The sequence below is a fragment of the Lasioglossum baleicum genome, chromosome 9 (genome assembly GCF_051020765.1).
Source record: "Lasioglossum baleicum chromosome 9, iyLasBale1, whole genome shotgun sequence".
NCBI classification, from domain to species: Eukaryota; Metazoa; Arthropoda; class Insecta; order Hymenoptera; family Halictidae; genus Lasioglossum; species Lasioglossum baleicum.
Window position 1 is genome coordinate 4,410,238 of NC_134937.1, and position 13,756 is coordinate 4,423,993.

Sequence of the window (13,756 nt, forward strand, 5' to 3'; positions counted from 1 at the left end):
CAGTACAATTAATAACATCGTGTTGTAAGAAAAATAGCAAAATGTCTGTCTGTGAATGTTAACATTTTCTACAAGTATTGAAGTAGATTTTTCGTTGTTTTTCTTACAACATGACGTTTTGAAATATATATGTATGTAGGTACTGTACAAAGCAAAATGATGACAATACTTTCTTGATCACATGATTCTCTACATGTTTCTTTAATCGTAAATCATTAATAGAATATATTATAATATATATAATAGAATATATAATATATAAATTAAATTGCATGAGTAGACTATCTTTCTAATACAGATTATCACAAACAAAACTTAGTGTGCCAATACTCTATCGATTTACTGTATTCGTTTCAAGAGCGGAAGCTTGTTCCTATTTGGTGATGCGTTGCACTTGTCCTACACTAATAATCTAGTAATATTCTAGCTTATTGTGTAACTATGCAGAGCGGCCAGTGCGGTAAACAATAAAACACTTGAAATTACTAGTCTTTGGAAAGTGACTATACGAAAAATTGCAAGTGAATCAGTATAAGATGATTGAAAAATAAAATTTAATATACATATATTATGCAATTTATTATCTCATATCTAATATTTTTCGAATAGCTGATCTATTGTTGAAATACTGATTATTATAATACTACAAAGAATTATTTATTGTAAGAAATTATAAATGAATTGAGTATATTATTTTATATTCAATAGACAGCGTTTCTGAAATTTACAAAAATAAACAATAAAGCAGTAAAAAAATTATGTGAGTGTCAGAAAAGCTGTCTATTAAATGATCAATAAATGTTAAAAATTGCTAATAAAAACGGAATGCTTTTTAAATCCGTATAACAAAACGACAACTCTTTAATATGTGTATACTACGATAAATGTTCAAACCGTTTCAACCATCTGAAAGATTCATTCCATGTTTCACTAATTATTTCTTAAATAAGCAGAAGTGCCTGTTGAAAACAATTGTACAAATAACATGAACACACACAATTCAACCAGCCAAAAGAACGAAGCCTGTGACTAGAAACTGAAATTCGAAAATTAATTACAAATCATTCTTGTATTCATTAGTCAATCCTGAAATAATCTTTTACTCTTTCATAAATTATAAAACTGGTCTTATGCTTTTGGCCGGTAATACATTCAGCGTAAAACAAAACTGAAGCGGTCTCTAAAATTGTTGAAATACGCTATCCAACGCACATTTTGTGTTTCAACGTTAAATAGGCGACTTCAATGGATTCTCCTAAGTGCAATACGTCTCTGAAAACCGTTTCTTCTCGTAATCGTGAGTAGCTAAAAAATTTAATCTTGAAGAAGAATCAGATTTTAATGTAGTTTAATATGTGTTTATACCGTTATAAACATCCAAAAATTCGTTATTATATAAATATAATAAATATAGATTTATTTTATATAAATATATAAATATAAATTAAATTTGATATATAATACAAATATAATTACAAATATAAATTATATTTGATATATAAATATAATAAATATACTCATTAAGTCAAATATACTTAATTATTCATAATGTAATAAAAGTATGTAGGTATCTTTTTACTTAGATTATTTTTAGAAAAGTAAACGTTTTATGATCTGTTTAGTTTAAACTAAACCATTTCACTGACTCTTTAAGACTAAAGAATTGAAAGGCAATTCAGAAAAAAATGGCTTTCAGATTCGCATTTACTGTACGATAGTCTACAAGTATCCGCCAATTAAATGTCGAAACAGCAAAAAGTCGTTGCTGTACAGCGCTAAGGAACTCAGAACAATCACACGGACATCATGATGAACAGTTTGAATACCGAATATCACGAGATTCACGGTGGACGTCGCTACCCCTGCAGGATTCGACGCCCTGCAAGAATACATGCCGGCGTCCTCCTCCTTCACTTTCGTGATCTCCAAAGCGGCGGTTGTTTCGAAAATGGTCATGATATACTTCTCACTGGCGTGAAGCTCCTGTTCGTTTCTGTACCAGGAGATTTCTGGGAACGGATTGCCAAATACCGTGCAAGTGAACCTTGCGGTGGACTCCGGCTCAGCAATAACCGGCTGAAGTTTCTGGATGAATCTCGGTGCGATCTTTTTGTCTTTATCCGTGATGGATATCTCGACCTGGGTACGCTGTTTGCGTTTTCTCCTGCGATCTTCAACTTGTACTTCTTCCTCTACCCTTTGTTCGACCTCGACTACTTGTTGCGCGACATCTTCGACTTTGACAACCTTCTTGGTCACCTGAGTCTTTTTAGCAGTGACCACAGTCTCTTCTACTTTCTCTACCGGCGCAGGTAACTCTTCAGGTTTCTTCGGCCTCCTCCTGCTTATCTCGATAACTGATTCTACCTTTTCTACTGTCTCCTCGGGTACTTCTTCTACCTTGACAGGTTTTAGTTCTGGTGCCTCTTCCTCTTTAGGTTTCTCTTCAGGCTTCTCTTTCTTGACAGGTTTCAGGACCACTTCTTCAGGTTTTTCAATCTCTTCCGGCTTCTTCGGCTTTTGTTTCCTTCGCCAAGAGATCTCGGACGTTTCCGTCACCTCCTCGACTACTTTCTCTTCTTCCTTGACCTCCTCCTTTACTTCTTCCACTTCAACCTTCTCAGGTACCGGTTCTTTCGGCCTTCGCCAAGGCAGTGCCTTGACCTCTTCTGGCTTCTTTTCAATGATTTCTTCAGTCTTCCTTTGAACCACTTCTTCAGACCTCTGTTCTACGACTGTTACCTCTTCCTGAATTTCAGTGACAACTTTCTCTTGATCGATTGGCACGACGGTAACTTCCTCGCGGAAGTCGACGACCTTCTTCACCTTCTTGCCACGACGCCATGGGAGTTTCGGTGCTTCTTCCTCCTCAGGCTTTTCTTCAATTTCCACAGGTACAATTGGCTTTGGTACTATCTCCTCCTTCTTCACTTCTTCTGGCTTCTCTGGTTTTGGAATTGGTTTTAGTTTCACTTCTTCAGGTTTCTCTTCTTCCTTAGGTAGTCGCTTTACTGGTTTCAAAGCTACTTCTTCTGGTTTCTCTTCCTCCGGTTTTGGTAAACGTTTCACAGGTTTCAATTTAACTTCTTCAGGTTTCTCTTCTTCTGGCTTTTCTGTTTTTACAGGTTTCAGCTTTATTTCCTCGGGTTTTTCTTCTTCCTTAGGAAGAAGTTTTACTGGTTTCAAGGTTACTTCTTCAGGTTTTTCTTCTTCTGGTTTCTCTAATCGTTTTACAGGCCTGAGTTTCACTTCTGGCTTTTCCTCTTCTGGTTTTTCTTTCTTAATCGGTTTTAGAGTAATCTCTTCCTTCTCTTCTTCTTCCTTAGGAAGTCGTTTAGCTGGCTTCAAGATTACTTCTTCAGGTTTCTGTTCCTCTTCCTTAGGAAGTCGTTTGAAAGGTTTCAATTTCACTTCTGGCTTTTCCTCTTCTGGCTTTTCTTTCGTAATTGGTTTCAATGTAATCTCTTCCTTCTCCTCTTCTTCCTTAGGAAGTCGTTTAGCTGGCTTCAAGATTACTTCTTCAGGTTTCTGTTCCTCTTCCTTGGGAAGTCGTTTGAATGGTTTCAATTTTACTTCTGGTTTTTCCTCTTCCGGCTTTTCTTTCGTAATTGGTTTCAAAGTAATCTCTTCCTTCTCTTCTTCTTCCTTAGGAAGTCGTTTAGCGGGCTTCAAGATTACTTCTTCGGGTTTCTCTTCCTCTTCCTTAGGAAGCCGTTTGAAAGGTTTCAATTTTACTTCCGGTTTTTCCACCTCTGGCTTTTCTTTCTTAATCGGTTTTAGAGTAATCTCTTGCTTCTCTTCCTCCTCCTTAGGAAGTCGTTTAGCAGGTTTCAAGGTAACCTCTTCGGGTTTTTCTTCTTCTGGTTTCGGTAGACGTTTGAATGGTTTCAATTTTACTTCCGGTTTTTCCTCCTCTGGCTTTTCTTTCTGAATCGGTTTTAGAGTAATCTCTTCCTTCTCTTCCTCCTCCTTAGGAAGTCGTTTAGCTGGTTTCAAGGTAACCTCTTCGGGTTTTTCTTCTTCCGGTTTCGATAGACGTTTGAAAGGTTTCAATTTTATTTCTGGTTTTTCCTCTTCCGGCTTTTCTTTCTTTATGGGTTTCAAAGTTACTTCTTCCTTCTCTTCCTCTTCCTTCGGAAGACGTTTAACAGGTTTCAAGGTTACTTCTTCGGGTTTCTCTTCCTCTTCCTTAGGAAGCCGTTTGAAAGGTTTCAATTTTACTTCCGGTTTTTCCTCCTCTGGCTTTTCTTTCTGAATCGGTTTTAGAGTAATCTCTTCCTTCTCTTCCTCCTCCTTAGGAAGTCGTTTAGCAGGTTTCAAGGTAACCTCTTCGGGTTTTTCTTCTTCTGGTTTCGGTAGACGTTTGAAAGGTTTCAATTTTACTTCCGGTTTTTCCTCCTCTGGCTTTTCTTTCTGAATCGGTTTTAGAGTAATCTCTTCCTTCTCTTCCTCCTCCTTAGGAAGTCGTTTAGCTGGTTTCAAGGTAACCTCTTCGGGTTTTTCTTCTTCCGGTTTCGGTAGACGTTTGAAAGGTTTCAATTTTATTTCTGGTTTTTCCTCTTCCGGCTTTTCTTTCTTTATGGGTTTCAAAGTTACTTCTTCCTTCTCTTCCTCTTCCTTCGGAAGACGTTTAACAGGTTTCAAGGTTACTTCTTCGGGTTTCTCTTCCTCTTCCTTAGGAAGCCGTTTGAAAGGTTTCAATTTTACTTCCGGTTTTTCCTCCTCTGGCTTTTCTTTCTTAATCGGTTTTAGAGTAATCTCTTCCTTCTCTTCCTCCTCCTTAGGAAGTCGTTTAGCAGGTTTCAAGGTAACCTCTTCGGGTTTTTCTTCTTCTGGTTTCGGTAGACGTTTGAAAGGTTTCAATTTTACTTCCGGTTTTTCCTCCTCTGGCTTTTCTTTCTGAATCGGTTTTAGAGTAATCTCTTCCTTCTCTTCCTCCTCCTTAGGAAGTCGTTTAGCTGGTTTCAAGGTAACCTCTTCGGGTTTTTCTTCTTCCGGTTTCGGTAGACGTTTGAAAGGTTTCAATTTTATTTCTGGTTTTTCCTCTTCCGGCTTTTCTTTCTTAATTGGTTTCAATGTAACCTCTTCCTTCTCCTCTTCTTCCTTAGGCAGCCGTTTGAACGGTTTCAATTTTATTTCCGGTTTCTCTTCTTCTGGCTTTTCTTTCTTTATTGGTTTCAAAGTTATTTCCTCCTTCTCCTCCTCTTCCTTAGGGAGACGTTTAACAGGCTTCAAAGTTACTTCCTCGGGTTTCTCTTCTTCTTCCTTAGGAAGCCGTTTGAATGGTTTCAATTTTACTTCCGGTTTTTCTTCTTCTGGTTTCTCTTTCTTTATTGGTTTCAAAGTAATCTCTTCCTTCTCCTCGTCTTCCTTAGGAAGTCGTTTAGCTGGTTTCAAGATTACTTCTTCAGGTTTTTCTTCCTCTGGTTTTGGTAATCGTTTGAAAGGTTTCAACTTTATTTCTGGTTTTTCTTCTTCGGGCTTTTCTTTCTTTATTGGTTTCAAAGTAATCTCTTCCTTCTCTTCTTCTTCCTTAGGAAGTCGTTTTACAGGTTTCAAAGTAACTTCCTCAGGTTTCTCTTCCTCTGGTTTTGGTAACCGTTTGAATGGTTTCAATTTGATTTCCGGTTTTTCTTCTTCTGGTTTTTCTTTCTTTATTGGTTTCAAAGTAACCTCTTCCTTCTCTTCTTCTTCCTTAGGAATTCGCCTTGCAGGCTTCAAAGTAACTTCCTCAGGTTTCTCTTCCTCTGGTTTTGGTAGTCGTTTGAAAGGTTTCAATTTGATTTCAGCTTTCTCCTCTTCCAATTGTTCTTTTCTGGACGGTTTCAACGTAATTTCCTCTTTGGATTCTTGTATTTTTGGCACTGTTTCCTCAGGTTGTGGTACCTCTTCGATCTTCACTTCTTGTGGTTTCTTTGGTTTCTTACCACGGCGCCATGGCAGTTCAGTCTTCTCTTCTGGAACTTCTCCAATGTCTACAGTTTCTGGCTTCTCTAATTTCACGGGTTTAAGAGTCACTTCTTCAGCTGTTTTTTCCTCTTTCGGTAATTTCTTCACAGGCTTCAGAACAACTTCCTCTTGTTCAATCTTTTCTTCAGGCTTCTTCCCTCGTTTGGTAGGCTTTAATACCACGGCAGAGAAGTCTTCAGTCTCAGGTTGCTTTTCAATTTCCTTCACGACCTTCTCTTTCTTCGGTTTACGCCAACTGACTTCAGATATCTCTTGTTGTTCTTCTTCAACTTTCTTTTCATCGGTAACCTCTGGCGTAACGTCTACGGATTTCTTCTTGTCTCGTCGCCATGGCAACTCCGACACTTCCGTTGGCTTTTCTTCCTCCACTTCCGGTTTCAATGGTTTCACTTCCTCAGGCTTTGGCTTCGCCACCGGTTTCAACTTAATCTCCTCCCTCGTTTCTTCTTCTTTCGGGAGACGTTTCACCGGTTTCAAGGTGACTTCTTCTTTCTCTTCCTTCTCTTCGGGCCTCTTGCCGCGTTTCACAGGCTTCAAAGCCATAGATTTGAAGTCCTCCACTGTTTCTTCCTCTCTCTTCGTCACCACTTTGTCTTCGACAGTTTTACCTTCTTCTGGTACTTTCTCAACCGGTTTCTCTTTGTCAACAGGCTTCTCTTCCGGCTTCTTCGGTTTCGGTTTCCGGCGCCATGACACTTCCGATACCTCCGTCGGTTGCTCTTCTTCCGGCACCTCTTCCGGTTTCGCAGGTTTAAACGGCGTCAATTCAGGTTTCTGTTTCTCTACTTCTTCGGGCTTCGGTTTCTGGAATGGTTTCAATTTAATTTCTTCCTGTGGTTTCTCTTCGGGTTTGCGTTTTGGAATGGGTTTCAGTTGTATCTCCTCTTTCTCCTCTTCTTCCCGTGGAATGCGTTTTACAGGCTTCAGGACGACCTCCTCTGGCTTCTCTTTCTCTTCAGGTGCCCGTTCGCGTCTGACCGGTTTCAACGACACCGATTTAATGTCTTCAACCGGTTCTTCTTTCGTTTCAGGTATCTTTCGCGGCACTTTCTTGCCTCGAAGCCAAGGAACCGACGTTTCTGTTGGCTTCTCTACCTCTTCAGGTTTCTCTTCTGGCACTTCAGGTTTCTCTTCCTTCTTCTTCTTCCCTCGTACCCATGGAACAGGCACTTCCTCTGTTGCCTGTTTCTCAGTCGTCGTTTCAGTCTTTTTGATGTCGAGAAGAGACGTGTCATCCTCCTCTCGGTAAGGTGCCTTCTCTGTTGGTTTCTTCTTGCCTCTCGCCCATGGTACCGGCACTTCTTTCTGCTCCTGCTTCTCTTCAACATCTTTTCGCACGTCGAGTAATGTTTGGTCTTCCTCCTCGTGGTACGGCGCCTTCTCCGTTGGCTTCTTTTTGCCCCTCGCCCACGGTACCGGCACTTCTTTCTGCTCCTGTTTCTCCTCAACGTCTCTCTTCACGTCGAGCAACGTTTGATCCTCCTCCTCGTGATACGGCGCCTTCTCTTTCGGCTTTCTCTCTTTCCTCCAACTCACAGTCTTCTCCACCTTCTCTTCCTCAATCCTCTCGTCTTTATCGATCTTCAACAGCCGCGTGTCTTCTTCTTCAACAAACTGAGTCTTATCGACAACCTTTTGCAGGTCCACCTTCTCCAAAGTCTCCTTCTTGATTTCTTTCTTCTCCGTTCTCGTTGGTTTCAGAGTAACCTCTTCGATTACTTCCTTCTGGACTTCCTTTTGCTCGACCTTGGCCTTCTTCAAGGTTACCCTCTCCTCGGTCCAAGGCTTCGATTCTGGCTTCTTCTCAACAACTTCGGGTTTCTTCTTCACCTTCTTGTCAACTTGAAGAACTTCCTCCGATGTTACTTCCAGAAGAGTGGTATCGTCCTTTTCGACGTACACACCTTTCTCTTCAGGTTTCCGTGGCGCTTCCTTCGGGCTTTCTTTAGGCACCGGCTTCAAATCTACGCGGTCGAGACTTGGCTTCTCGATTTCTGGTTTCTCTGGTCGCGAAGGTTTCAACTCCACCGTCTCGATCTCTTCTTTAGGAGTTTCTTTCTTTTGCGGTTTGGTCTTCTTCAGGGTTACCATCTCCTCCGTCCAGGGCTTAGGCTGTTCTACCTTTCCGGTCGGTATCGACTCCTTCCTCGTTTTCTTGATCTCTGTGTCTTTGGTGATGTCAAGCAGCGTTGTGTCTTCTTGCTCAACGTAGTCCACCTTCTTGGTGACTTCTTCTATCGTCTCTTCTGTGGTCTTCTTCGTAACTGATTTCAGATCCACTGTTTCAAGACTTGTCTTTCGGATAGGCGTTTTGATAATCTTCGACGGTTTCAACTCGACAGCTTCGATGGTCTCCTTTTCAACTTCTTTTTTCACATGTGCCGCTCTCTTCAACGTGACCTTCTCCTCTGTCCAAGGCTTAGGCTGCTCAGGCTGCGCTTCGATCTTCTCTTTTCTCAACTTCTTCACCTCTTCAGTCCGAGATACATCCAATAGAGAAGTGTCCTCCTCTTCAACATACTCAGACTTTGTCACCTCCGACTCTTTAGTAATTTGTTCAGTCACTGTCTTCGGAACTGGCTTCAAGTCCACCTGCTCCAGACTAGGCTTACGAACCGGTGTTTTGCTAATCTTAGATGGTTTCAGCTCAACCGTCTCCAGAGTTTCCTTCTCGACTTCCTTTCTCACTGGCTTCGATTTCTTCAGAGTGACCTTCTCCTCAGTCCAAGGCTTAGCTTGCTCGACTTTCTCCTCAATCTTCTCTTTCTTTACTTTCCTTACTTCTTCCGTTCTCGATACATCCAACAGGGAAGTGTCCTCCTCTTCAACATACTGATCAGATGTTTTAATGATCTCTCCGGTGATCTCTTCCGTTGCTGTGGTTGGAACCGGTTTCAAGTCCACTCTTTCCAAGCTCGACTTCCTGATCTCCTTCTTCACGATCTTCGAAGGCTTCAGCTCCACGGACTCGATGGTCTCCTTAGGGATCTCTTTCCTATCAAGCTTTGCTCTCTTCAGCATAACCTTTTCCTCTGTCCATGGTTTTGGCTCGTCCTTTTTTCGCTGAACGTCTTCATCCACTTCTCGAGTGGTTTTGAGAAACCTCGTGTCCTCTTCTTCGGTGTAAACTTCATCCGTAGTCTCCTCGAGACGAGTTACCTTCTCTTCAGTCCTGATCTCCCTCGTCACGTCTTTCAAGACGGGTTTCAAGTCAACAGGCTCTAAGCTGGGTCTCCTGATCTCTTTTTTCTCAATTTTAGCCGGTTTCAGTTCGACTTCCTCTAGCTTTTCCTTCGGTAGCTCTCGAGGTATGTGTGGTGTCTTCTTCAGCGTTACTGCCTGCTCTGTCCATGGTTTCACTTGGCTCTCGGCTGCTTGCAGCTTGTCCAAGGAAGTGTCTCGGGATTTTGGCTTTGCTTGTCGCCATGGTGTTACGCCGGCAAGTCGAGGTCGATGGTGCACCCGCCCTTTTCGCCAAGGGAGAGATTCATCGCCGGGTGCTAATGGTATTTCTAATGGCAATCCGTTCTCATCCAAGGGCAATGGTTCTAAAACCACGCCCTCTCCTGTACCTAAACCTGTGGATGGCTTTTCCCCGGTTTTCGCTCCGGGCCCTGCTTCCACAGGAACTTCGTAATAACCACCTTTCCTTTCTGCAATTATCGGAGGGTCGAAGTAATTTAATAGTATTATTTCTTTTCATTTAAGCTATTCGTTGAAACGGCACTCTGGGAGAAAAAGCTTCAAACCATGCGGCACAATGCGACACACGAATATAGGAATGTTATAATTATAATTTTGAGTAAAATGAAACTGTTAATTTTTATAAGTAACCTAACGGACCTCACGGATCCTCGCTACATCATACCTGCTCCTATAAAGTATAACAAAGATGAACAGAAAAAAATATCATTCGGATATCTGTTAAATTAACTTTGTATAATACATTCATGTTTTAACTCTGTTATAAGAGTTTAGTTTTAACAGTTACATTATATTCAATTAATAAAAATTCTAGAGCATCATACAGGGTGTCTCAGCTGAAAGAGAGGCTACCTAAATATCTCCTTTATTTTTGATGGCACAAAAAATATTTATGGCATAATTTAAGTGGTATCGAAGGAGGAATATCATAGAGGAACAATTTCTTTTGTCCGGTTATTTTTTCATAGTTTTTTCAAGGTCATCGTTATTGTTTTATCGAGAAAACTTATCTTTTTTTATTCCATCTTATAGCAGCTGAAAAAATACATTTGAATATGCTTAAGTCATTAACAAGATGGAATAAAAAAAAGGTTTTCCGATAAAGAATAACGATGACCTTGAAAAAACAATAACAAAATAATCGGAAAGAAATTGTTCTTGTATGATACTCCTCCTTTGACACCATTTAAATTATACCATAAATATTTTTGTTGTGCCATTAAAAATAAAAGAGATATTTAGGTGGCCTCCTTCAGCTGAGACACCCTGTATACTTTTGATGAAATATTTAAGAGTAAAATATAGATAATAGTAGGGAGTATTTATTTAGTTAGTACCATTTGTGTGTGAGGAACTGCAAGCAGGATAAATATAGAAGAAAAACTTCAGAGCAAAATAAATGCTCATCTTTAATTGAAACTTTCTTCTACTTTCAACAACATCAAAGTTTCTTATACATATATATGAAAGTGTACGAAATAGTGCTTTCAATCATTGAACTAATAGTTTCACTAATTGAAGTAATGCTTTCAATAATTGAAATAGTAGTTTCAATAATTAAAGTAATGTTTTCAATAATTGAAGTAACAGTTTCAGTAATTGTGAATTTTATATTAAATATTAAGTTTCATTCGACTTCGGATAGTGACATATTTAACATAACTATTTGTATAGAGTTTTGCATACAATTATTAATCATTAGATACTGAAAACAAATTCGAAATTGTATTTATGTTTATTCGGAGTAAATAACGTGTAAAGAGAAGTCGGAGATTTGTATTTATGAAAATAGTAAATTATTAATCGTATTGTGTAATGCTTTTGTGTTACTTCATTAAATTCTGCTTGATTGCGTAAGCAAATGTTTTTACGCTGCATAATAATTGCAAAGAACCGTAAGGGTACATGTATAATTGAACCACTTACAACTTAAGTAAAGTTTGACGAGGATAGTTCAAAATACGAAGTTTCTAATTTTGTAATATTTGATACAAACATTGAATACAAATTATTGTTACATGTTCCACTATACGAACATTTCTATTTCAACTTGAAATTGTATATTGTAATAATAATAGTATCAAATGAAGTGAAATTATGTAACAGCATTATTCAAGAGATTGAAATCACATGTATGTATCGTGCATCTGAATTGAGTATTTGGTATGTACGCAGATATTCCGTATTTTCGGATGTCGTCTTCAATTAAACATGAAATGTACATTGTAAGAGAAGTTACATATGTTTAAATAGTGACAAATAATTTGCTGAAATTACGTGATCGTTGATAGTTTCCAAATTTCAAGAACAACGGTTTATTATGTGAGACATCCGAGTGACGTGCCAGCTGCGATCGGTTCCAAGGATCTTTTATTATCACTACTAATTTGCAGAGTAGCAAAATTGATGAAATTTATCCGTTCATCGATATCGATATACAAAAACAAAGTTCAGTTTTCCGAAAATAAATATCAAGTAGACAGTAGATCATTATGTAAATTCGTATTTGGTAATTTCAGTATTTTAAGGTGAAATAGAACCTAACTTTTTTATTCAAGCAATGAACTGTAATCAATAGAATATTTTCCTTTTTGTTCGATGATCTTTTGCCATCTTTTCGGTAGCTTTACAATTCCGCGTTCATAAAACTTCTGGCGTTTATCGGCAAAAAACTGATCCAAGTGCAATTTCAGGTCACCATCATTTCACCTTAAAAAAACACCGAAACTACTTCCTTGCCGACCCAATAAGTTCAATAAATGTATGAAATTCGCATTCTAATAATAACTAAGTCAGGAAGTAAAAGAGTAAATATTAAACACTGTCGGGAAAACGATTTCGTATGTACACGTGTGCGGGAAACCGATATATCACTGTTAAGATGATAACTTAGAATGTGCAGAGGAACTCGACACGTGATGCATCATATAACCTGTCAAGAGCAGAACAATATGTGGGTACTCTATAAATTTCTCTTTCTCACTTGCGAGCACGTGTAAATGCACTTGAAAATTAATGTTGCACAATTTTGGATAGAAGGTTTGTGGAGCGGGGCCAAATCAACCTCGCAAAAGAGAAATCAAGGCAAATCGCCAGAGGATTGGCCTTCGGAAACGATGGCAAATGATAACCTCAAACAAATATGACGATGATACGATTTCTATCAAAAATAAACTGTGGCACGGTTTCTCTGATTTTCACGTAAACAAAATCATTTTTCCTGTAACGCAACCCAAATTTATAATTGTTTGTTGAACCCCAGTTATAATCGTAATATTGTTTGTTCCAATTTTCATAGTCAATTTCAAACACGATTTTAAAGAAACAATACAGGATTATGCTTGGACAAGTAAATAATTCTGATACATTATTCACGTTGTGTCATACTCTCAGCTGTGTATTCCTTATTTTTTCTAGTGAAATCCGAAGTTTATTCACGAGTCATTTTGTTATGTATAAATTCTCAAGAACAAAACGTAAATTATAGAAATTGATAAATTATATATAATAATTATAATAAAATAAATATGAGCAATTACTTAAAACTTTTATAAGTCAAAATAATGTTTAAGTGAATATAATTGCTAAATCTAAAGGCACTGAATTAATTTACATACTTACAATATCTCAAAAAGCATAAATAAGATTTAAAACTATTTCTTATATGTGGACCACTTTGTATTGTAATAATTATTCCTACAAATGAGAACTCGAACTTAGTATATCATTCATAATTTTCTACTGTATCCATTATTGAATTGAATGATAATTAATTGTAATTTATTCGAATAATTTTTGATTTGTTTTCAATATATAATGCCATTCATATTAAATGCAAGAGCAGAAAGATATTTCAAAGTACACAGCACTTTAGCAAAAAAAAATAGAGAATATTCGCTGGCACGTTAGATGTTTTCCCAGGCACTAATTTTGAATTCCTTATATAACATGAAAAGCATGCTTGCGCATAATTTTCTCCTCCCGCGTGTTCATACATTTCTTATAAGTAGACTGCGGGTCTTTATGCAAAAATGGTTTATAAAAATTTTCAGAAAATGCTGGAGTATTAAATTCGACGGAATTTAGTAGCATTTTTATTTACTTTTTGACCTAAAACTGTTATTACCAATGAAAATAGGATTCTATTTGGTACTACATTTTCAAAATTACTGTAGCAAAATTGAAAATTGCATAAAAATCTGCAGTCTACTTATAGGGTAACAGAAGGTATTTGTGTAAATAAATTCTTTTCGAGAATGTAAGATTCTTTCTTTGCACGTAACGGAAAGATATCCACGGACCACATGAAGGTCTGTGCTGAAAGGTTTCGCGCAGATGCGTGCATTTGTTTCTTTTTTATTCTCAGCAGGAGGTTGCGGGCGTAATATCAACGAAAGAACACTGGTCTCAACCTCGCATGCCTTTATTTTTAAACACGACGAAAAACAGACGATTCGTCATACGTGGGGCAGAATCCAAACGAAATTTTTCGACGTTGTTTTTCCAAATGTATTTTTGCATTGGTCATATTAATCACCGCCTCCGAACGATGAATAATAGAATTACTATCATTTGTCTTTTT

The 13,756-nt window shown here is 38.2% G+C and overlaps 1 protein-coding gene across 20 annotated transcripts in view; it reads right to left on the reverse strand.

Moving 5' to 3' along the window:
- Sls (sallimus) overlaps positions 1 to 13,756 on the reverse strand; it is a 335,820-nt gene that overhangs the window by 76,139 nt on the left and 245,925 nt on the right. For 18 of the 20 annotated variants that reach the window (XM_076431152.1, XM_076431134.1, XM_076431133.1 and 15 more), the window contains one exon: positions 1,827 to 9,623. The exons of the other annotated variants lie outside the window; for them this stretch is intronic. In XM_076431152.1, coding sequence (XP_076287267.1) covers positions 1,827 to 9,623 — 7,797 coding nt within the window. The remainder of the gene's footprint in view (positions 1 to 1,826; positions 9,624 to 13,756) is intronic. 20 annotated transcript variants of the gene reach the window in all.